The sequence below is a fragment of the Orcinus orca genome, chromosome 2 (assembly GCF_937001465.1).
Source record: "Orcinus orca chromosome 2, mOrcOrc1.1, whole genome shotgun sequence".
Lineage (NCBI taxonomy): Eukaryota > Metazoa > Chordata > Mammalia > Artiodactyla > Delphinidae > Orcinus > Orcinus orca.
Genome location: NC_064560.1, coordinates 99,313,827 through 99,338,314, shown reverse-complemented (window position 1 = coordinate 99,338,314; position 24,488 = coordinate 99,313,827). Strand labels below are relative to the sequence as shown.

General features: G+C 43.1%; 1 protein-coding gene across 3 annotated transcripts in view; it reads right to left on the bottom strand.

The window, feature by feature from the left end:
• MYO1E (myosin IE) overlaps positions 1-24,488 on the bottom strand; it is a 204,905-nt gene that overhangs the window by 40,949 nt on the left and 139,468 nt on the right. For all 3 annotated transcript variants that reach the window (XM_004274688.2, XM_033437039.1, XM_033437038.1), the window contains exons 11-18: positions 21,137-21,217; positions 20,762-20,848; positions 18,403-18,489; positions 17,235-17,402; positions 15,786-15,871; positions 13,539-13,620; positions 7,975-8,081; positions 2,657-2,755 (exon numbers count right to left, since the gene is read on the bottom strand). In XM_004274688.2, the coding sequence (XP_004274736.1) occupies positions 2,657-2,755; positions 7,975-8,081; positions 13,539-13,620; positions 15,786-15,871; positions 17,235-17,402; positions 18,403-18,489; positions 20,762-20,848; positions 21,137-21,217 (797 nt within the window). The remainder of the gene's footprint in view (positions 1-2,656; positions 2,756-7,974; positions 8,082-13,538; positions 13,621-15,785; positions 15,872-17,234; positions 17,403-18,402; positions 18,490-20,761; positions 20,849-21,136; positions 21,218-24,488) is intronic.

Genomic DNA, 24,488 nt, shown 5'->3' with positions numbered 1-24,488 from the left:
ATCAAAAGAGCCTCCTTTTTATAAGACAGGGCTGCCTGTTTGTCTCTTCTGAAAGGAAAAGCCCACAGCAGGAGAGCTAAGAAGGGAGGCATCCAAGGACAAAATCATTTCAGTGAAAGTCTCTCAACACAAAGGGCATAACAGATATGCAATAAGTGCTTACTCTGTGTAAGACACAGAAGAAAGTACCACCCGTGGAGCCATGCAGCTAGCCTGGCACTTGAGAGAGGTCCACATATTATAACCAGGTCATTTCACAGCTCATTTAAGGAGCTGCAGCAAACAAGTAACACAGCCCGCTCAGGGCACCCTGACATTCCTGCCGGGAGAGGAAAGCGTGGACTTCCCGCTCCCCCCAGTGCAGTAGAGCTCACAGTAATGCTTAAGGAAGTCAGGTTTGTCGGTTTCTTTTTAAATAATATGGAAGGAAGGAGGTCTTTCAGAACTGGTTTCTCAAAAACAAACAAAACAAGGTCAGATCAAAAAAAAATCTGATGAGTTTTCAATAGTAATGCCAATTAGAGAGAATCTGCAAATATCGCATAGTTTTTAAGTACAGAAAAAATACTGAAGGAGGATAAAACTATAAACATTTTGGACTTGTTGAGGGCAGGCCTTTCTAAATTAGGGCAAGATGGAGGAAATACTTTTCTTTCACTATTTTCTGAATTTAATTTTTTTTCCTCTTAATTAAAAAGGGGTATTTTCAAAGAAACGTAGTTTTACAAAAATTTTAATGATTATCTAAGCCATGGTTCTCAACTAGCTTTGCCCCCCGGGGGGACATTAGGCAATGTCTGGATACAGTTTTGGGTGTCACAACTCGGGGAAGATGGGGATGGGGGTGGGATAGGGGGTTGGCACTACTGGCATCTAGCAGGTAGAGGCCAAGGAGGTTGCTAAACATCCTGCAGGGTACAGGACGGCTGTCACGATGAGGACTCATCTGGCCCAAAATATCAATAGCTGAGGTTGAGAAATCCTGTTCTAAACTAGTGTCACCCATCTGCTTAAAGAAGAGCAGAGTCTTCGATAATTAACATTTCAGTTGTTTGTCGGCAAATGGATGCGAGCGTTCCAAATTTACTTTCTCACTTTCCTAAAGACATCTTTTCCTATTGCTCTGCTTACGCTAGAGGTGTAGTGGGCCCTTTAATTCAGAGAGCTGTGTCAGTGAATTTTATTCCTAGTCTAATCAGCCTCCAAAATTATCAGCAATCTTGAATGTGTGAGGACAGAATCAGTGAAGCTTTATTGTATGGAAGGACCCACGCTTTTGCTAAGCCTCTTCTGACCTTCCACACGTGATGACCCACACTGATGAGCAGCAGGTCAGCCATCCCAATCGCATGGCAGAAGAAACAACATCCCCAAAGGGAAAGCTACTTTATTAGAAGTACTGGATTTCAAAGACAGCAATTAAGCTCTTCTCCATCCTACAACCTCTTTGTTACATACAATTTGAATTAAATAAAAATTTCTTACATCCTGGTCCTGTACCACATACCAGGAAGACATAATTATTTTCTGATGAAAATACTAAATATGGCTTCCTTCTTTCATAAAGGAAATTAAATAGATGTAGAAAATCAGTGTAACTTCACTAATTTAGAGTCATTAGAGAAGTTCGAATCCTAATATTTTAAGGACATTAAATTTTATCCTTTTTAAAAGCAATGCAAAATAAGAACAATTTAGTACAGATCCCGCCAAATGCACTTTAATGGAAATATAAAAATCAGTTTAACTTTATATTTGGACTGTACAAAAAATCTGAGGTTAAATACTTTAAGCTTGTAAATATTCTCCTAAAATTGTCTTCATACTATTAATTTGCTCAGTCAACTTAAATCTCAGTCCGTCCCCATGTCACAATTACCATGAACTTCTGAACTGATCTGTCACTCTAAACAGACAGAATACTTGTGGCTACTGATTTACGTACAATAAATAATGCTAAAAAGAACTGTATTATAACTTAACACTAAAAAGACAAATAATTTAAAAATGACCAAAGGGGATGTAAAATGGTACAGCCACTCTGTAAAACAATCTAGCAGTCCGTCAAAAAGGTTAAGCATAGTTACCATTTGACCCAGCAATTCCATTTTTAGTTATGTCCCGAAGAGAAATAAAAACAAATGTCCACATAAAAACATGTACGTGAACACTGGTAGCAGCATTATTCGTCATTCAAAACAGCCAAAATGTGATGTCCATCAGCTGATGGATGAATTAAGAAGAATGTGGCATATTGGAACATCGGCGCAAGGGAAAATTATTTGGCAACGCGGAGGACTGAAGTGCAGGTACATGCTACAGGATGATCCTTGAAAACATTATGTGAAGTAAAAGAAGCCAGAAACAATCATATTACATGATTCTATTTATAAGTCATGCTCAGAATAGGCAGAGAAGGAAGGGTCTGCTTAGGGCCAGGGGTGAGGGCCGAAGAGGGGGCTGATGACTCGGGAAGGGAGATTTTTCTTCTTGAAAATGTTCTGAAATTACTTGTGGTGATGGATACACAACTCTGTAAATATATTAAAAGCCAATGAATTGTATACTTTAAATGGGTGAATTGTATGCTATGTGAATTATAGCTCAATAAACTTGTTTAAAACAAAAAAAGAGTCCAGAGTCACCCGTTCATTACCTCTGTAGGAATTTCTGGAAGACGCGCCGATAGGCATAGCCAGCTCTCCTCACTCGAATGTTCTCTTTTAGGCCCAGATACTCTACTTGATGCTTTACCCTGTAAAGGAGAGAATGGAGCCAGGACATTACTGGATAATCTTTTCACTCTGTTCTCCCACCCACCGTTCCCCTCAAACTCCCAATTCCACACTGCAGGGAAGCATATTAAAAAAAGATTATAATTTATAGTGTTCAGAGTCTGAGCTGGCCCTCAGGTTGTGTAATATTAATACATATCTGGTTAACTGAAAGGGTAGAAATCTGATTCAAGAAAATAATTTTCCTTTCTCCCATCCTCCAAATCCCAAACTCACCACCAGCCTTTTCTCTACTGAGGAAAATATACATGAGGTTGCCAGTTAGAGATATCTGCTCATTTTAAGTATTTTTCACAAATACTGGCTTCACCCCAAGCTTTGAGGCAGGGAATGCATCACCCATTGATTCCTTTCCCGTGAATCACATGGAAAACAATGTGCCTCATGTGAAAACCTTGTTTCATTCATTATAACTTCCATCACTAGGAAACCTTCTTATACAAATTTTTGTCAACAAGACAACTAGTTCAACATATTCTGTTATGTTTAAAATGTCATGCTTGGGACCTTCCTCGTGGTGCAGTGGTTGAGAATCCGCCTGCCAGTGCAGGGGACACGGGTTCGAGCCCTGGTCCGGGAGGATCCCACATGCTGCGGAGCAACTAAGCCCATGTGCCACAACTACTGGAGCCCTCGCGCCTAGAGCCTGTGCTCTGCAACAAGAGAAGCCACCACAGTGAGAAGCCCATGCACCGCAACGAAGAGTAGCTCCCACTCACTGCAACTAGAGAAAGCCTGTGCGCAGCAACAAAGACCCAACGCAGCCAAAAATAAACAAACAAACAAACAAATAAATGTCCTGCTTTTTGCATATTCTTGGAGTGCTGTCAACTCCCCAGTAAACATCAACCAGGCTGGCAATGCCCGCTGTTCCCCTGGGTATACCATCTCCTTCCCTCAGAAGGAGCCCTCTTTCAAGACTGTCCTCAGAAGGTCATGTGGCCTGAGAACTCTACTAGGACAGTTATTTAGAATCCAGGGCAGGCAACTTTGCCAAAGCCAAACAAAGACACATTTTCAACAGGAAAAGAAAAATAAACTACACGCCATAAACTTGTGGAATGAGTAACCCTGTCCACCAAGAACTTCAATTGACCCTGTGATGCCTGACAACGAAGCACACTGCCCTTTCATGGACCCCGACATTCCACGCTCACGGATGAAGTGAGACCATCTGTCACACAGTAAACCTGAACCGAGATGAGGGGGCAGATCCCAGGAAGCCATCCTACTAGAAATACAAATCAACACTTGACCAAGGAATACCTTAGACTTTGTAAAACCAGTTTACACGAGTGTATGTTAGGAAGTTCTTCACTGCAATTCAAATAAGGGGTGTAATTTAAAAAAAAAAAAAAGGGAAAACACCCTGGGGGAAATTCTATGAAAATTTACTGAATAAAATGTAGCACTTTCTTCATTTCTCCAGCTTCTGATACTCCAGTGAATCAGTTTGGATTTTATGAGAAGTTAGCATCAGGGCTGAGGAACTTCCAACCAGTAGCTACTGCAAGATTTCCACATTAGAGTGACAATCAACAGAGCTGGATACGTGGAGCAGGGGAGAGTGTGCCAGGGAGGTTTTGCATTTGGAGGGCAAGCGAGATGTTTTCATTCACGATTATGTTTGCTGGGAAGGGAAGCTGGAGAGAGTTTGAAGTAGGGGGAAGGGAAGCGGGAAAAAGCTTGAAGTAGGGGGAAGGGTGGGCTAAAGCACCCCTTAGCAATACCTCTGCTTCCTAGACTCTCGTAATTTATTATTATTTTTTTAAATAAATTTATTTATTTATTTTTGGCTGCACTGGGTCTTCGTTGCTGCATGCGGGCTTTCTCTAGTTGCAGCGAGCGGGGGCTACTCTTCATTGTGGTGCACGGGCTGCTCATTGCGGTGGCTTCTCTTGTTGTGGAGCATGGGCTCTAGGCGTGCAGGCTCAGTAGTTGGGGCACACGGGCTTAGTTGCTCCGCGGCATGTGGGATCTTCCCGGACCAGGGCTCGAACCCGCGTCCCCTCCATTAGCAGGCGGATTCTTAACCACTGTGCCACCAGAGAAGCCCTCGTAATTAATTTCTGACGTTGCCTGTGACACCACCCTTCCACTCTGTGTGTAAAACGAAAAAGTGTCCAGAGTCACCATGCACGAGATGTGAGTGTGGCGTGTGAGGGGGTGAGTGTAGGAGTGACGTAGAGACAGCCGGAGGCAGGATAACAGACGGGGGGAACAGATGTGGGAGAGTTCATTCTGTCAGACTGAAGGAGTCCCACCCTGGATTGACCCTCTAATTTAAAGAGGAAGGAACTGAGGACTCAGGAGATTAAGCGTTTCACTCAAACTAGTTAGTGATAGGCCAGCATCAGGACACAGTTCTTCCAAATCCTAGTCTAGCCCTTTGCTCTAGATCAGCTGTTCTCCAACTATGGGGCCCCGACCATCATCACCAGCATCACTTGGAGGCCCAGAAACTGACCCAGGAACTCTGGGAATGGGACCCAGCGATAAGCCTTCCAGGGGATACTCTGACATTCAAGTTTGAGGACTAGTGTTGTAAGGTAAGAAGCCCCAGACATTTTCTATCTGTTATCCTCTTGATATCAAAAGAGAAAGTGAGTGACACAGTTCAAAAAACAGAGGGCAATTTAAGCACATCCAGGGGAATGACCATGAAGGGGAAGTGTCGGATTCCACATCCAGCTCCTTCGGAGGGAATGGCTGGAGGAGCTGAGTGATGAGCCTGCCGAAGAGAAGATCCCAGGGAAACACGGTGACTGCCTTGAACTAGGAGAAAAGCGGTCACACGGGAAAGTCCCAAGAATGATTCTTATGGCCGATTAGAGATGACAGTAAAACCGATTTAGAGAAGGACTGGAGAGCTTGCTAATGGCAAGAGGCATCCCAGTGTGAACTGGTGACTTAGGAGTGGGCTTCTTATCAGAGCCTGAACATCATCAATGGATAATATTGTAAGAGGAATCTCAGACTCCCTTAAATGGAAACATTTGAGCAATTCAATAGACAAGATGCCTTAGAAACACACATCTACTGATGAGACTAGTCAGAATATTGTGGAATGACCAAATGGAAGGCTGCTGCATCCCAACAGCACCTTAACATGAGAACAAAAGACGCAGGCTGCACCATAAAGTGTGAAGATGCAAAGAAGGACGTGCAGACAGCAAACGCTTGAGCTTGGGCATTTTCCTTCCTGTTTGTCTTTTCCTCCCCGTAAAGGATCAAGCATTGTCTGCCTGCCGTGGGTGAGAAAGGATCTTGCTGGTAGAATGGGAAATGGACCCATCCATGTCTCTCAGAAGAGGTAATGGGCAGTTAGGAATTTTTCTTTAAAATAAATTTATTTATTTATCTAGTCATTTATTTTTGGCTGTGTTGGGTCTTCATTGCTGCACGCGGGTTTTCTCTAGTTGCAGCGAGTGGGGACTACTCTTTGTTGCGGTGCGCGGGCTTCTCTTGTTGCTGAGCACGGCTCTAGGCACACTGGCTTCAGTAGCTGTGGCACGTGGGCTCATTAGTTGTGTCTTGTGGGCTCTAGAGCACAGGCTCAGTAGTTGTGCTGCACGGGCTTAGTTGCTCCACAACTTCATGGACCAGGATCTTCATGGACCAGGGCTCGAACCCGTGTCACCTGCATTGGCAGGTGGATTCTTAACCACTGTGCCACCAGGAAAGCCCACAGGAGCTAGGAATTTTAATCTTGGTCTTCCCGTTGGAGTTTAACCCTGACTGAGTCACCTGATACCGAGAAGAGTCTATCTATCATTTTTTCCAAGAGAGAAAAGAAAAAAGATCGTAATTCCAGTATGTTCGCATCCATGTCATCTGGTGACAGTGGCAGGACTTCTCTCTCTAGTCCAAGTCACCCACAGGGTCTCTCTCCAGCCCTGCTTCCCATATTCCTATGGACAGTAGGAATTTTCCCAGCTGGATACAAAAAGTATATTCTCCAGTCATCACCCTAACATTTTCCTCCTCAACAGCCCCACTGCATCCTGCAGAGGCCACAGTGCTAAATGCCAGGTATAGGAGGAACAGGGATTGCTCAGAAGTCAGGGAGGAGAGGGCTCACTGCATGCTTCCACGCTGCACATCTCCCTTTGGCTGTTTCCCTCCTAGAGACTCACGCTGCTCATCAACACTGTCCTCGGGGGAGTACAGAGCCCACAGCCCCTGTGCCCAAACGAGCAACTAAATGACAGATTGTTGTTTTTTAATAAATTTATTTTATTTATTTATTTATTTTTGGCTGCGTTGGGCCTTCACTGCTGAGCGAGGGCTTTCTCTAGCTGCGGCGAGCGGGGGCTACTCTTCGTTGCGGTGCGTGGGCTTCTCACTGCGGTGGCTTCTCTTGTTGTGGAGCGTGGGCTCTAGAGCACAGACTTCAGTAGCTGTGGCACACATGCTTATTTGCTCCACGGCATGTGGGATCTTCCCGGGCCAGGGCTCGAACCCATGTCCCCTGCATTGGCAGGCGGATTCTTAACCACTGTGCCACCAGGGAAGCCCCAACAGATTGTTTTTTGTTTTTGTTTTTTTGCGGTACGCGGGCCTCTCACTGCTGTGGCCTCTCCCGTTGTGGAGCACAGGCTCCGGACGCGCAGGCTCAGCGGCCATGGCTCACGGGCCCAGCCGCTCCGTGGCATGTGGGATCTTCCCGGACCGGGGCACGAACCCGTGTCCCCTGCACCAGCAGGTGGACTCTCAACCACTGCGCCACCAGGGAAGCCCCCGACAGATTGTTTTTAACCAGCTCTTTGGAACTTCACTTCAACCCTGAGCTAAGCATTCCAGGCCACATCCTGCGTGTGCTGATGAGCTGAGTGCATTAAAAATGTCTACACAGAGCCTCAAACTAATTTGAAAACCATCCTGACTCTGCTGTATTAAGGTTTGCTTTCTTTTTTCCATCTGTCCCCAGACTAGCCAAGATCAACATAAATCGCTAATTCTGAACTGAAGGGCACTGCTAACATTTCAGGAAAAAACAAGGAGGGGAAAAATATATCTACATAGGCTTCTTCCCGAAAAAGTTAAGACACAAAACACATTGGAAGGCAATTGAAACTGCTCCTGCCTCGGGCATAGGAGGGCCCAGCTTGAGCACAGGGGAAAACGGGGTGGGACCATGCAGGTTGGCCTTGACCTCCTGTCTATGTCTTCACCATACCTGCTTTCCTCCCAGTCCTTGGGCTTCTTGGTTTCATTGGGTTTGATGCAGCGAATGTAGTGAGGTGTACATTTCATCAGGGTGCTCACAAGGTCATTGGCTTGTTTCTAGAAAGGAAGAGTAACACCATTTAGAAACATGGAACTTGCCCTAAAGCAGACCAACTTTCAAAGGAGACCTGTGTGCAAATGTACAGCTAGAAATTCATCCTCATGACAGTTTGTTCATTAGGCTTAACCCGGGCCTACTACACTTTCTTAAAGCTCTACTGACTGTTATGGTGATTTGAACACTCTCAAGTGGGTTTGAAATTAGATTTTTGAAAACGATGAGGTATTTTTAGTATAGTTAATAAAATAAGACAAAAAAACCCCACCCCCAAACCCAGTAATTCCTCCCATATAATTCTTTTTAGGAGAAACAGGGAAGCATGCCAACTGTTAACAAATTTAGTTAATTTTATATTGACTGACTGCCTTTGCAAATACATTTTTCTCATAAACTCTGAGGGGAAGGGAGGTGCACAAATGTATTTGCAAGGATAGATCATCAAAATCCCCTGTACTCTTTTCAGGCAATCTAACCAATGAAGAATCACCTTATTAACATGATGGAAATTCACAATTAAAAAGTGGGAGATATATAAAAATCTCAGAATTCATACATCTTTTATAGGCCATTTCATTCACCTTCTTCCTCAGCATGTCCTTTTCCAAACCTGCTGACTCACAGCCCTTTCAGTGTGGCAGGAAACGTACTCTTTCACGAACTAAAATAGTCAATGTAAAATCAGCTCTGACTACCTGTGCATCGGGTACCCACGAGGGAACTGGGTTCAAGAAGAAAAAGCCACATAAATAAAGCTGAACTTGCTTATGAGGTATTTCAAATCATGAGTACCACAAATGTTGTTTGAAGAAACAGGAGCAGAGCCCACATCAGCACTCCCAGCACCACACAGCTGAGCATACCCTATGGATCCAATAATGGGGCACACATGCAACCTCTCATTCTAAGCAAATCAGCACGAAGAGAGAAAACCTCTGAAAGAAAATAGAGGAAAGGGATCTCCAAAGCCAGAAAACCATTACAAAGTCAGCAGAAGGGATCTGCCTGCAGTAGTCAACCCTCTCTCAATTAGGACTTTTCTGTTTTCATGGGTTTGGGAAATCTGAAACCCTTGAGAAAAACTCTTGGGTATATTCAAAGCCAAAGTTCTCTGTTTAGATGTGCAGAACATGGCATTCTTTGCAATGCCTGGAATTCAGGGCAAAGCTGCGGAGGTTGTAAGATCAAAGCAAAGCTCTACGATAAAAATGTAAATCGACTCTCATCTTCCTTGATGAGAGAGAGATTGTACTTGAGAACAAATTTAATGATCTTTGCAACACGTAAGATGAAGCTGGGGAGGGACTGGTTATAATACAGCTTTATTTTTTAAGTTCCCAAACTCTTAATTTTTATTTTTTAATTTTTACATATAACTTAGCAGACTCTTTAGTCCTAAGCATTTAGGAGCATACCTTTTCAACTTAGCATAAGAAAACACAGGGGCAAGTTCGACTTAAGTTTATATGACACTTGACATACTTCTTTCTATTGAGCCATTCTATAGCTCAAAATAGTAACGGCTAACAAGTACTGAATATGCTTCATGGGCTAGACACATGGATTTTCTTATTTATGCCTCAGAATTTTAAGAAGTAGCTTCTTACAATTATCATTCCCATTTTTTAGATGAGAAAACGGGGCCTTAAACAAATAAAGTATTACTCAAGATGATATAACTTGTAAGCAGAAGTAAGGCTAGAACCCAAGTCTGTGAGCTACCAAGTTTTTTTCTTAACCACAATGCCATCTTCCTCCTTAAGGAAGATATGGGATAATTTAGTGTGATAACAAAAGGAATTAACTGGGTGAGTTAGGATTAGAGAGAAGCCTTTAGGTTTTGGAATAATCAATTTGAGCAAACAGGAATATATCTCAAAATTATCCTGTATTTAGCTATGGGTCAACTTTAAATGCCCCCTGAAGTGGTTGGGAAGCAGCAGGTTGGATTTACTCTGGCTCCAGACAAGAAGAGGCCATGAGTTAGAACAGAAAGCTACCAAAGGCACTTGCCCTACAAGGGCAGAGGCTTGCCTACAGCGGCTTGTCTACTTGCCTACAGAAGCAGGCATTAAAATATGCAGACAGGGGCTTCCCTGGTGGCGCAGTGGTTGAGAGTCCGCCTGCCGATGCAGGGGACACGGGCTCGTGCCCCGGTCCGGGAAGATCCCGTGTGCCACGGAGCGGCTGGGCCCGTGAGCCATGGCCGCTGAGCCTGTGTGTCCGGAGCCTGTGCTCTGCAACGGGAGAGGCCACAGCAGTGAGAGGCCCGCGTACCGCAAAAAAAAAGAAAAAAAAAAAGTGCAGACAGGACAGTGAGAAAGGCTTAGGGTGACAGCTCCCCATTCTACCCTCCACATAGATTGTTAGCAAGCCTGAGTTGGGATCCTGGCTCTGCTCTTTGCGAGCTATGTTGCAAATCACTAACTTTCTTTGGGCCCCAGTTTCCCCATCTGTAAACTAAGTAGGTTGAACTAGAAGACCTCTAATTTAATCTGAAGGGTGGAATAGATGTTCAATGTCTACGAGTCCAGTGACCTCACGGCACTCGCGTCTCTCATCATATCTGCTCCTGTAGAGGCCCAGTCTCACTTAGATACAGCTGTAGCCCCGTCCACTTTGCCAGCTCTGAGCTCGATTCCCTCCATCTTTGGCTCTAATTTCAAAACCGGTCCCTTTTAGCCACAACAATGTAGAATTTAGGAAAGCCTCAAAAAGGACATGTTATTAAGGAAAGAATACTCTTATTTATAAACAAAGATAGTGGGAGTTCTCACCAAGCAAATATTCTATTGATTAAATCCTACAGAACAGTTTTAAATTTTAAGGAATTAGAATACAATAAGATTCCCAACACTAAAACTACCTTGAACATAAATTTAATTTTTCTTCCAAGGAACTCAGGATCCCTTTAAACGTTTAACCTCAGGGATATCATTAAGATGATACTTAGTTACTATATATAAAATAACCAACAAGGTCCTACTGTATAGCACAGGAAACTATACTCAATATCTTGTAATCACCTATAATGGAAAAGAACTTAAAAAAGAATACATACATATATACGTATAACTGAATCATTTTGTTGTACACCTGAAACACATTTTAAGTCAACCATACTTCAATAAAAATTAAAAAAGAAAAAGATGATACTTAGCATCTGCAAAATATTGTAGACATGAAAGGTGTAAGAGATTGGGCCATGGCTATACATCTCTAAGAGGTGACTCAGGAGACATAAAACAGGGAGAATCTCATTCCTACATGGAGGCAGAGGGTCAGACAGGCAGAGGTCACACAGCTCACCAAGAGGATACCATTGGTGAGAATATGCATAGTATGGTCTCCCTAGATGAGCTGGCTGACTTCAGGCTGACCTCCCCAGACCATAGCAATCCTGAACATTTTGAGTACACCCGGAAGGTGGCTATTTTGAGCATAATACTAGACAAGAATATGAAGGGGTCAAGTCTTCCAAGGAGGAGAAAAATGCTCCTAACACCACCCTGCTTTTTATAGGGAATAAGTTGGACTGAGAATCCAGACCACTTGAACGTGAGTCACTGCAGCCCTGATGATCTGGGCCCCTTGGCTCTGAATGTGACAGTCTTGTGACTGGATTTTCCAGCCTGGAGCTAATCCTGATCCAGGACCTAGAAGTTAAAGCTTGAGTCAGAGCTTCGTGCAGACGTCAATTATCTGGGGCCTCGTGAGAACCGCACCTCCTCCCTGCCGTCAACTCTCTGCCCCAGTGAACTCAATCCAGACACTGTCCCAGGACTACTGTAGGTCTCAAGTTCCTTGAACATGACTGTCCTTAACCCCAGAGGACTCTACCCTCCAACTCAAAACCCTACCCTCTAGCGTGCGCCTGACTTCCTGCACAAAACCTGAAGCTCCTCCGGATGGAAGCGACTCGTGGCTGTGATGTTCCCTTTATTTCACGCAGGGCTTATGCCCTCAGAGGCTGGGAAGACAGGCTTCCATAGGTGCAGCACTCGGAGAAGAAAACGCTCGTGAACAAAACAGGCAGCAGCAACCGTGGTGTTCACGGGGCCGGGGTTATCGGAGGGCACTGTGAGAAGGACATGTAGGATCTGGACACACAGAGCCACACAGGGGGATGGACAGTCAGAACAAGCACATCAAGTGTCCACTGAGAATTAGGCAGAGATGAAGGAGCGTGGCAGAGAGGGAGGGGACAGATGGAGTAGTATGGAACAGGAAAGCATACACGGTTTGGGCTTATTATGTTTCAGGCAGTGTGTGCCTTAGAGGGACAATGGAAATTAATCACCACAGTACCCCCCTGAGATAGGTACTGAAATCTCTACGGCAAAAGAGGCACTGAGAGTTTAGGTAACTTGCTGGCGATCACATGGTGAGGGATTTGAACACAGGTGACGAGCCCCAGAGCCCTACCTACTCTTAATCACTCAATGATTCCATTGATTATAAAGACAGGGTGGTATTTAATTGGTATGATTCTTTAAAAAACTGTATTTAATATACACTCTACTATATATAAAATAGATAATCAACAAGGACCTACTGTATAGCACAGGGAACTCTACTCAGTACTCTGTAATAACCTACACAGGAAAAGAAACTGAAAAAGAATGGTTATGTGTATATGTATAACTGAATCACTTTGCTGTACACCTGAAACGAACTCAACATTATAAATCAACTATAATATAAAATAAAAATTAAAAAAATATAATAAAAATATAAAATAAGAAACTGTTTTTAACTGGTATAATTAAATAAGAAAACGTTTAGTGACTGTTTTTCAAAAAATTACATGATGGAGTGTGTTTGACACCACCTCTAAATTCAGAGAGTAATTAGGGACAACCGATTTCATCACACAGTGCCTCCGATAATTCAATGCACTCTCCATGAGAGGCTCTCAAGAAACACTAAGAATTCCTCTGACTTTGAGACACTGTGAAGCCCAGATGCCTGTAATTCACAGAAAGGAGGGCCCACAAGACCCAGGGCGGAAGGTGCATGAATTCCCCATATAAGACCCAGTAGAATTTCAGGTTCGTAAAGTTCCGTAATTGGCAAGTTCTGGGGTCTGGTCTGGAAAAGCATCATCAAAATCCAAAATGTGGCTCTTGATCATAAAATCTCTCTGACAGTTTAATGTGAATTCTCCTAGATTCAGTATAAAGCCACTTCCTCTTAGAAAGTAACTGATTATCATCTGCTGACTATTAAGCTATGAGGTACTTTAATACCCATTTGGGGTTTCAGTACAGCCAAGTCCAATTCACCTGCATCCTGTAACCCGTTCTCAAGCAGCAACGTTACTTCTGGCCATCGTCTGTAACGAATCTGTGACATCTCCCTGACCGCATCCCGGCCCGGGGGTGTAGTTCCTGACGCCTAGAAAACCCTACCTCTTAATAGGCATCCATAAATTTCCCTATTAAAATAGAACAAACCTTTATTTTGCTTCCAGCAGTAGTTGGGCGTCCTTTCTTGTCAGCCTGCAGATTTTCCGGAAATAAAGACTTTATAAAAGGTCTGGAAAAGGAGAAAGAGAATGCATTAGCAATCAGTAAGTACCTTGGGGGCTGGAAAGCCTGCTTCCATAGAGAATGGAGACAGTCGTCCAGAAGCACAGAACCTTGGATACAGAATGGCCATCTGACTCAAGCCATCAAGTTGTGACCCGGGAGAAAAAAAGCAGTGGACACAAGAAACGTAGAGAGAGAATTCTAAGACAGAAGCATCTTGGAGTCTAGACCTGAAAACTAAAATTTTAAACTCTGCCTTTCAAATTTCCCCACCCACTAGAACTGAGATACACCTTGGCAACAGGACACAACAGAGGGGGGTCAGTGTGGGTTTTCTGAGTTAAGTAAGATAGACCAGAATGCAGGGATTTGTATGAATTGTCCAGATCCAATGCAGATTCTGCTTTGCTCCAAAGCAGGGTTTCTCAGTCTTGGTGCTACTGATATTTGGGATTGGATAATTCTGTGCTGGGGCCTGGGGCTGCTTTACACACTCTAGGATGTTTCATAGCATCAGTGGCCTCTGCCCACAAGATGTCAATAGGGCACTGTATCAACCCTCCCTTCCCTCAAGCAAAAAACCTAGACAAAACGTGTTTTGAGTATGAGCAATTTTAAGTGCAGCTAATCCACTAATGCTTTGCCTGCTGAATATGCAACTTCATTAGTAGTTGTAACTGAGCTACATCTGTCGACAGGCCTGCCTCAAAAGGCACAGGGGCAGGGACAATGTCTTAGTCACCTTAGCGTCCCTGGTGTCTGGAACAGAGCCTAGTACACAGTAGGTGCTCAATAAATATTTGCCGATTGAATGAATGAATGAATGATGTGATCCATGTAAATCAGGAATCTTCCACGCAAAGGAAATTCCCCCTAAATGACTTATTGGGCATCACGGATTTTCTAGGAAGTCTCCACAGCATTCTACTTTCATAACCTCACCAGACACAATTATAGATTTTTTACAGCACATGTGTTTACCAAACAACAGACCATGTCTACATGACAGGAGTTTTACATGGAAGTGTCAATAGCTCTTGAATTTTGCAGTAATTTTAATAATTAAAAAAACCTCTGAAAGCATGCATGCACCTGATTTTCATAAACTCCAAAAGCCAGGACTTGTGGCTTACCTGACTTTTTAAGAGCAAACAGATTTTATGTTTTGAGAGAAGAATCTCCGAAGTGAGGGGTGTGAGTGCCACGAAAGTGCAGGCCTGGGGAGATGAGGGCCAGGGAGGAGTGGAGGCTGGAGGGAGGGGAAGAGGGTTAAACGGAGCAGAACTTCGAACCACGGACCAAAAAGGAAACTCAGTTTTGCCTTCATTGAAGTCAGGCCTTTTCTAGAAAATTATCAGGCTTGCAGCTGTTGATCAAAGAAGTTAACCTTGATATTATGATAGTTGAAGTAACAGAGACTAAAATGGCAACTATTACTTGGAGACAGCTCTAAAACTTGTAAAATCTGGAACACTGTGCAATATTGTACTTGCCAGGCATGGACAGGCCTGATCATGTAAATGACATCTCACATCATTACCCAGGACCATGGGGGACCTTTGCACGGAAGAGGCAAGGAAAGGACATGGCAAAGCTGGCCCTGGGAGCTCCAGCAGCTTGCAAGGCGGATGCCCCCACTGCTCTACGCTTTTAGCTTAGTCAGGGTCTTGGGAGTTAAAATGGATCTCTGAGTGCCCCTCCCTGAGTTCTTGAGCCATTTCCCAAGGGCTTCAGCAATTCAGGTTAACTTCGGTTTAGCTAAGCTATTAGCATTTTCAAAAACAGAGGGAGAATTCTTGGGATGATGTCCCGAGGGCAAAGTGTCACAGAGCCAGACTGTCTCACTCTTAGACAGTCAGGCACAGCCATCCCAACCCAACTCCAGAGTGGGCACTTCTCCCTGATAAAACCATTGAAAATGATGAAACTGGGGGCCCTGAAGGGCATGCAGATAGCACTTAGCATGTGGGGTGGGAAGTATCAGGGGTACAAGGGAGAGACTAAGACCGGGGGGGAAAAAGCTGTTTTGAGAAGCTGAATTGTCAAATGATAACCCAGACCCAACAGCACAAGGAAACACAACGCCGACCATTCGAATGCCACACGTTTGTTCTAATATTGAAAATCTGATCAAAACCTATATCCCGTGTCGGATAAGGCAAACCCACTTACAGCTCACTGCTCTGCATAAGCTCGATCAGATCCATAAACAGCACATCACGGTTCCGCTCACAAAAGCCATCCATGTCATAGGATACCTGGCCAAGAATGGAAAGATATCGAATTTTACCCTTTAAGTATTTCATTGAACAAAACATCCAAGCTGGCATGGCTGTCCTCCAGAGAGTGTGTGTATTTCCAGATATAACAATTGGGCTTTCATCCCGATCTGTCACATTAAGGCTGTGCATGTTTTAACTTGTTAGATGACTTCAGCTGGCGATGGCCTGGAGATGCTGACGGATGGTCTCTGGCCGCTTACACGATCCAAATGATACGTGACCAGGACCCCACCGCTCATGGTTACATAGCCCTTCTTCAATGGATCTATAGGAGTACGTAAATAATACACTTAATTCTTTCTCTAAATTTTAGGTAAGATGGAGTAATATAAAACTCTCTATGCTCACTAACGCACTGCAGTGGGCCATGTCATCTGAGGCTTTTCGATTTCTCCTACAAATGGTGTCAGAGTTAGATCAGTTTAGTTGAAGTCTCATGCTCAAGGACCCTCCTTAGTTAATAAGAGACTTATTGGGATGAAGGGTGAGACCAATGAATTTCCACAGTACTAGGAAGTCCTCAAATATCATGACATCAATTTACTTATCTGTGTATCACCAGTACCCACACAAAGCTTGGTACCCAGCAGCACCCAGTAATCACGCATTTTATGAGAACCCCAAAGGGAGCCTCTGGTCCTTATGTATACTCCCAGGGAGGATGGGCAAGTAAAAAATGCAAGCTTGTGATTGCATAAGAGGCGAGAAAAAATCTCATTCCTTCAGCAGTTCGTATATAGGTTGGGGCTTCCCTGGTGGCGCAGTGGTTGAGAGTCTGCCTGCTAATGCAGGGGACACGGGTTCGAGCCCTGGTCTGGGAGAATCCCGCATGCCGCGGAGCAACTAAGCCCGTGAGTCATAACTACTGAGCCTGCGCTCCGCAACAAGACAGGCCGCAATAGTGAGAGGCCCGCGCACTGCGATGAAGAGTGGCCCCCGCTTGCCACAACTAGAGAAAGTCCTCGCACAGAAACGAAGACCCAACACAGCAAAAATAAATAAATTAATAAACTCCTACCCCCAACACCTTTAAAAAATATATATATATATATATAGGTTGATTCATGCTTATGTTATATTAAGGATGATTCATGCTAAAAAATACACAGTGGTGTATACACACTATCTTTTGTTTCTCCAAATATTTCATGGGTCCCATGTTGTTGAATGAATGAATGATGGATGAATAAAACACAGTGAGGCACATAAAACTCTATGGACACTGCTTTCAGTTGCCTCGTGAGAAAATAGATTACAGACCCAAAGGCTTATTAATACAGATAGACATTGAAAAGGATAGCTTCCCCTTTCCTGCTGAAGCCCTGCTCCCTGGCCATACCTTCCCAGCGTAATGGTGAATAATGAAGCCTTGGTTCCAGCTGTTGAAGTGCTCATGGTTCCCAATCTGCATCTGAAGTTTCTGGAGCAGCGTCTGATCTGCTCCCTCACCCACCGCGTGCATCGTGGCACATACATCATCCAGGATGCTCATGATCCCAGGGGGGTTCTGATGGGACCAAGAGAGCAAAGTCCCAACTCAGTGACTGTTTTAAAACATATACTGTTTATCAGGTCTTTCCTTAAGAAAGGAAACCGCTCCCTAGATTTAAGATACCATCTTGAAAGTCAATCTTTCCCTTTGAGGGAGAATGCTATTAATACTCCCAAATGGGAGTCACCACTGAGATCTAACGATGGGGGAAAGTCCATTTTCAAAAAAAAAAGAGAATAGTTTAACTCCCTGAAGTTTTATTCAAAGCCATAAACAGAAAGATCATTATCTGCTCACTCCTATTTGTACTAGGTTGATTTTTTAAACCCGAAAGATAAAAACATTTCCCTTGGACCCTAATTCATTTCTGAATGTTCGCTTTCAGCCTGTTACCCGTATAGACATGGTTAATACAGCTACACACTGGACACATTCTATCATGTATTACTTTTTCTGCATAGCACTAGTTTATAAATAATCCTGCTGTTTTACACAGTCTTTATACTTATTATTTTGATGGCTATATTTCCCTACTCTTCTATGCTATCGTTTATTTAAGGACTGAGTTCTCTATGGATGTTTTCACTGTTTCCAGTTGGGACTTTTATAAAAAAACAGAACACAACAGTACTGTACAGATCTCTCTCTATACCCTTTTATTTCCTTTTGACTCATTTCTAGGGCTAAAGTCCTAGAAGGTATATAAATGGTCTAGGAGGCAGGGCCAAGTTTATATCTCTTCATATGCTATGCCATCAACATAAGTCATAACTGTCTTAAGATTCAGTAACAACCTCCGTTCGTAAATTGGCAATGTACTCATACACATGTGCATATTAACTACAAGAGTAAAACTCTATTTTCACACATATACCCATAAGCAAAATAAATGTAATCGCTACAACTCTCTGCAAATCAGAGCCATCACTTTGCTTATTCTAATACAATGACAGAACAAAAACTCACTTAGTGTAAACCTGTGAGCCGTGAAGAGACACACCAGACCGATACTTACAACTTTGTTCTCGATGAGGTCACACACGATTTTGTTATTGAAGTAATCGATGGGTGTCCATCTGATGCCTTCTTGAACATATTCTTCCTGTAGAACAGAAAGTGGGAATTCACAGTATTACCCAGTGGAGACCAGCTGGAGCTCTGCACATGATGGATACCACAGGCACAGGAATCATGAGGAAAGAAAAACCTGAATGCCCTTCAATAAAAACTTGGAATCTTAATTTTTTCTAAGAGGAAGAGGAAAGGGGCATTTCATTGCTTGGTCATTTTTATGTTTGGTTGGAACCATATGGAATTGATCCCATACAATTGTTTTTGACTTTAAAATGGCTCAACCTGTAGGTCCAGTTATAGAACCATCTTTTTGAACTCAACATGGAACAGAAGTACAGATTAGCATCTAGGTGCGTAAAGGGAAGGCCCCTCATTCAGGTCAGCTGCTCGTTACACTGGATGAACACCATCACACTCTCCTGGTTTTCCTCCTTCCTCATCAGTCTGGCTTTGTTGGCTTCCTTTGCTGGCTCTTTCTTTTTATCCAGATCCTTATACTGATGGAGACTTTCAGGGCTCCATCTCCCAGCCTTGTTTCCTCCACTCTCGTTCTCTAGGTAATTCCAGTCAACTCCCTGGCTTAAAATAACACCTATAGCCTAATGACACCTGAATTCATTTCTCTAGTCTAGACTTCCCCACTGAGTTCCAGATTCATATATTGATGTATTTCATATACTGGAATTTCCACCCAGAGGTATAACAGGCCTCTCAAACCTACCAGGTTCTGGCCCTCCATCCCTCCACTGTCTCCAACCAACTGCTCTCATCTTACCCTTCAGTAAACAGTCTCCCCATTGGCCCTGTTATTCAAGCTACAGAGGAAGGAATCATCCCTGACTCCTTTTCCCTTTGGTAATTATACTGAGCAACTCAGGCTGACTCACTCTCCAAAACATGCCAGCTCTGACCACGTCACCACGGAACCACCTCTACTGCTGCCATCACTGTCTACTCACCCCCTTTCTTGCCCAGTCTCAGGCAGGAGGCTCCTAACCGGTTTTGAAACTTCCACTCCTGTTTGCCCTCCCTTGCCCCACCCTACCTGTAGGTCTACAGAGCCAGAGCCACCTGGCCAAAAACAAACACAAATCAGCTCATGTCACTCTCTAGTCAAAATTCTCCAATGGCTTCCCATCGTACTGACTCTAAAATCTGCCACCCCCTACACAGTTCCTCTGTGATCTAGCCTCCGCCTTCTTCTCCCACCTCAGTCCCTACCATGTCCTCCCTTAGGGTTTTGCTCTAGCTACACTGATGGACTGGAAGAATCCCAGGGCAGAGGTTTCTGTGAAAACCATTGGTCACTGGGGTTCCTAAGCAGAGGCACGAACACGTCCATGAATAAACATTCCTCAAACAGCCCCTGATATGTGTAATGGGTTGAATGTGTCCCCCAAGATTTTGTGTCCACCTAGAACCTCAAAATGGGAGGAAATAGGATGTCTGTAGGTATAATTAGCTAGGAATCTCGTAAATAAAATGATCGTAGATTTAGGGTGATCCCTAAATCCAATGACTGGTGCCTTTATAAGAGAAAAGAATGAGATTTGGATGCAGACAGAAGGTCATGTGAAGACACAGGCAGAGATTGAAGTTATGCTGCCACAAGACCAGGAATGCCAGGAGCCACCACAAGTAGAAAAGGCAAGAAAGGGTTTTCTCCTAGAGCCCTTGGAACGAGTGTTACCCTAGTGACAGTTTGATTTTGAATTCTGGCCTCCTGACCTGGGAGAGAAAAAAATTTTATTGTTTTAAGCAATCCAGTTTGTGGTACCTTATTACAGCAACCCAAGAAATCGACAAACAGTAGGTACCAGGATAAAAGGGAACCTGCCCTGGACTTTCAGAAGGTAGTATAAGCAAGACAAGTTACCTCAAGTCCAAATTTAAATACCAGTTTTGTTAAAGACACATTTATTTTTATGTTAGGTTGGGAGCAGAGCAAATCTGAGAAAACCAAGTTTTCCTTTGGAACACAGTATATGCCACAGACAGCTGGGGTTGGAATAGGCTTCCATTTCTACTTGGTCAATGAGTCAGAGAGTAGTAAAAACAGCCAGTCCTAAGTCCAACTTCACAGCATCATTTACTTAAAGAAGAAAGAAAAGGTAGCAGATGGTGTTTATACTTCAGACTAAAATGTCACAGTGGCATATGGTATTTCTGCCTGACTCTATTAAGTACATTTCCTAATACAAGACTAAAATCTGAATCTATTACCAAAAGAGAGAAATCTATACCCTTTAAAACAAAACAAATTAGAAATAGAACAAGATGAAGGAAGGGAGACTGCTCACCTGTTCTGCCTTTAATGTGAGTTCAATAAAAATCTGCTGTAATTTTTCATTAACAAAATTGATACAAAACTGTTCAAAGCCATTTTTCTGGGAAAAAAAAAGGAAAATGTTACTTTCATGTAATTGTTTCTGCAAAATCATTTTAAAGTCATTTGTTGAGTGATTTAGTGAAAAGGCTTAACAGAAATGTTGGCGGCATCAGTAGAAAGCAGCGTAGTTTATATTTAGGAGAAACTAATTTGGTAAAAGTACATGAAGAACTCAGAGGCAAAAATGAGCCATGATGGTTTTTCTTCCATGGCCTAGAATTATTTCTTTCAAGCCAGGTAAAAAGTATCTCCCTTCGTAGTCTCCAACTACTCAAACTGGTCTTACCTGAAATATTTCAAAGCCATAGATGTCTAGGACACCAATGTTGTATTCCTCGTGGTCCTTCTCCATCGCTTTGTTGATGGACTAGAAGAAAGTAACCAGCATGGTAAGTAATTCCTTTTACATTCATATTAGAAATGGGCATGCATGGGGGGAAGCGAAGCAGCTACTCCCGGTTACTAGAAATAGAGGACGACAAAAAGACAGGTGAATTGCCCCTTAAAAAAAGGTCTCAGTGCAATGTCAAGTACTTTGGGAAACCACCAGAATCTAATAAAAACTAGTCTGGTAGGGAAAAAAAAGTTTGCTTAATGATGAAAACCAGTCATTTCTGGCAGAGCTAGTTTCTCTCAAGAAGTCTTAAGATTTAGAAGAAAATATCATCTTGGGTGATTGAAGTCAAACCTATTTCACAAAAAGAACCAATATTGCAAGATTTGTAAATATTATTTCCATTGACCCCATTCAGTACAGTCATACTTCAGAGATACTGCAGGTTTGCCTCCAGACCACTGCAATAAAGCAAATGTCACAAAAAAGTGAGTCACAGCATATCTCTGGGTTTCCCAGTGCATATAAAAGTTATGTTTACACTATACTGCAGTCTATTAAGTGTGCAATAGCATTACATCTAAAAAAAATTACATACTTTCATCAAAAAGTACTTTATTGCTAAAAAATGCTATCTTCTGAGCCTTTAGCAAGTCACAGTAGTAACATCAAAGATCACAGAACACCATCACAAATATAATAATGAAAAAGTTTGAAATATCGCGAGAGTTACCAAAATGTGACACAGAGACACGAAATGTTGTAGGAAAAATGGTACCGGCAGACTTGTTCAAGAGTTGCCACAAACCTTCAATTTGTAAAAAAACACAGTATCTGCAAAGCGCAATAAAATGAGGGATGCCCTGTAGTCAATTAATGATCACCTAACATAATACAGCAGGAATGTCAAGAAGACAGTCTCTATTCTCAGAGGCAACTATGGATAGTAATACCATAAATTAGTATTAAAGGGAAGGTAATAAAAGCAGCTTACACATATTCAACAATCACCTGTGCCAGGCTTCGCTAAGGGCTTCTCAAGTGTTGTTTCATTTAATTCTCACTACAATTCTCTTAACAACAGTGATAACATCATAAAGCATAAGATCACACTGGACAAGAGGAAGGGTCTGGAATTAAATTTAAGTAGTATGATGACTAAATCTGTGTTCTTGACCACTGTGAGGAGAGACGTGTAATCAATGGAACAGACAATGATAGGAGGGTAGGTGGAGGTGAGAGGGGGTTGGTGAGGACTGCAGGGGAGGGAGGAAAATTCCTGGGGGTGGTGAACAACCGGATGAATTTTTAAGTACCAGAGGTGTTTTCCAGGTGAAGAAAAGGACACTCATCTTTTATGAGTCAATGGGTAATGATACACAGCACTTAGCCCAGTGCCTGGCAAACAGTCAGGGCTTAGTAAATGTCAGCTCCAATTAGTATCGCTTATCTACCTCATTATACCACACAAAAAATCAAGGGAAGACAGAAAGGAAATAAGGTGGGAAGGCCAGCACCGGAAGGTGCACTGAACAGAGACAAGAGCTGTGGGTTCTAATCCCAGTTCGGCACTACCCTCTTGCTGAATGGCCTTGGGTGAAACCACCAACACTCAGGGCTAAGATTCCCTTCTCAGTAAAAATGAGGGGCCTGGACAAGGTAAAAGAATGACTAATGTTTCGTTATGACCCTGACCTTCCCAAGCAATCTTACCCTTAAAATAACCACAAGTAGTACACAGAATAATTACCCTATCCTGCCCCGACTTACTCAAACCTAAACACACCAACCATACTTTAAGCCTTATAGATGTTGCTGCCTGGACTCAAACACAGACTTTTAAGATCTAATGGCCAGGCTGCTGTCCCTTGACTAGGGTCCCCCTGGGGTCCTTTCTGGCTTGAATATATAAAAGGCAGAGGAATGAAATAGCTGGAGCACTGCCGAATTACCTGGGCTCAATTCCTAGGTTTATCACTTAATAGTGGTGTGCCCTTGGGGAAGTTCCTTAACCTCTCTGTGCCTGTTAGCTTATCCGTAAGATAGAGATAATAATACCTAAGTCACAGGGTTGTTGTAAAAATTAAGTTATTTTTTTCTAAACTACTTAGAACAGGATCTGCCACATACTAAGTGCTATATAAGTGCTTGCTATTATTATTCTACCATTTAGAAGCTACAGTGATTAACAGACTGCCACTGGCAGTTCCACACTGCTGAGAGACTAATTTTCACAATCTATAAGTGGTACACATATATAAATATGTATTTATATGAATATGTATAGATAATATCTATACAGTCATGCCATCATTTAAAAAATATATGGCAGTTTAAAAAATATATCCAAAAAGTCTCTGATACTCTTCCCCCCCAAAAGTGGAACCTAATTCCCCTCTCCTTAACTGTGGACTGTACTTAGTGACTTGCTTCTAATGAACAGAAGATGGCACAGTGGCAATATCTGAGGACATTAAAAGCTTCGTGGCTTCTTCCTTGCTCTCTCTTAGACTATTCACTCTGGGGGAAACCAACTGTCACGTTGGGAGGATACTCAAGCAGCCCAGAAAAGAGGCTCATGTAGCAAGGAACTGAGGCGTCTTGCCCACAGCCATGAGTGCACCATCTTGCAACCAGGTTCTCCACCCTCAGTCAAGCCTTGTAGTTCTCTCTTTTTTTGGCTGCATTGGGTCTTCGTTGCTGTGTACGGGCTTTCTCTAGTTGCGGCGAGCAGAAGCTACTCTTCACCGCGGTGTGCGGGCTTCTCATTGTGGTGGCTTCTCTTCTCTAGAGCACGGGCTCTAGGCAAGTGGGCTTCAGTAGTGGCTTGCGGGCTCTAGAGCGCAGGCTCAGTAGTTGTGGCGAATGCGCTTAGTGGCTCCGTGGCATATGGGATCTTCCCGGACCAGGAATCAAACCCGTGTCCCCTGCATCAGCAGGCGGACTCTCAACCACTGCGCCACCAGGGAAGTCCAAGCCTTGTAGTTCTAATCAGCATCTTGACTGCACTCTCATCTTTGAATCAGAACCACCAAACTAAGTCACTTCCAAATACCTGACCCACAGAAACTATGAAAGAATACATGCTTACTGTTTTAAGCCCCTAAGTTTGGGGTGAATTTGTAACATAGCAGTAGATGACAAGTACAACATTCTAAACCTTTAGACTCAAGGATTCATGACCATGGGTCTCCTCTTTTTCTGGCCTGTAGTCCTGGCTTTACTAAATATTTTGTCCACAAGAGGCTGTTACCATATTAGAGTCTTGCTGGACAATGCTAGAAGTAAAAGTGGAAAAGTAAAA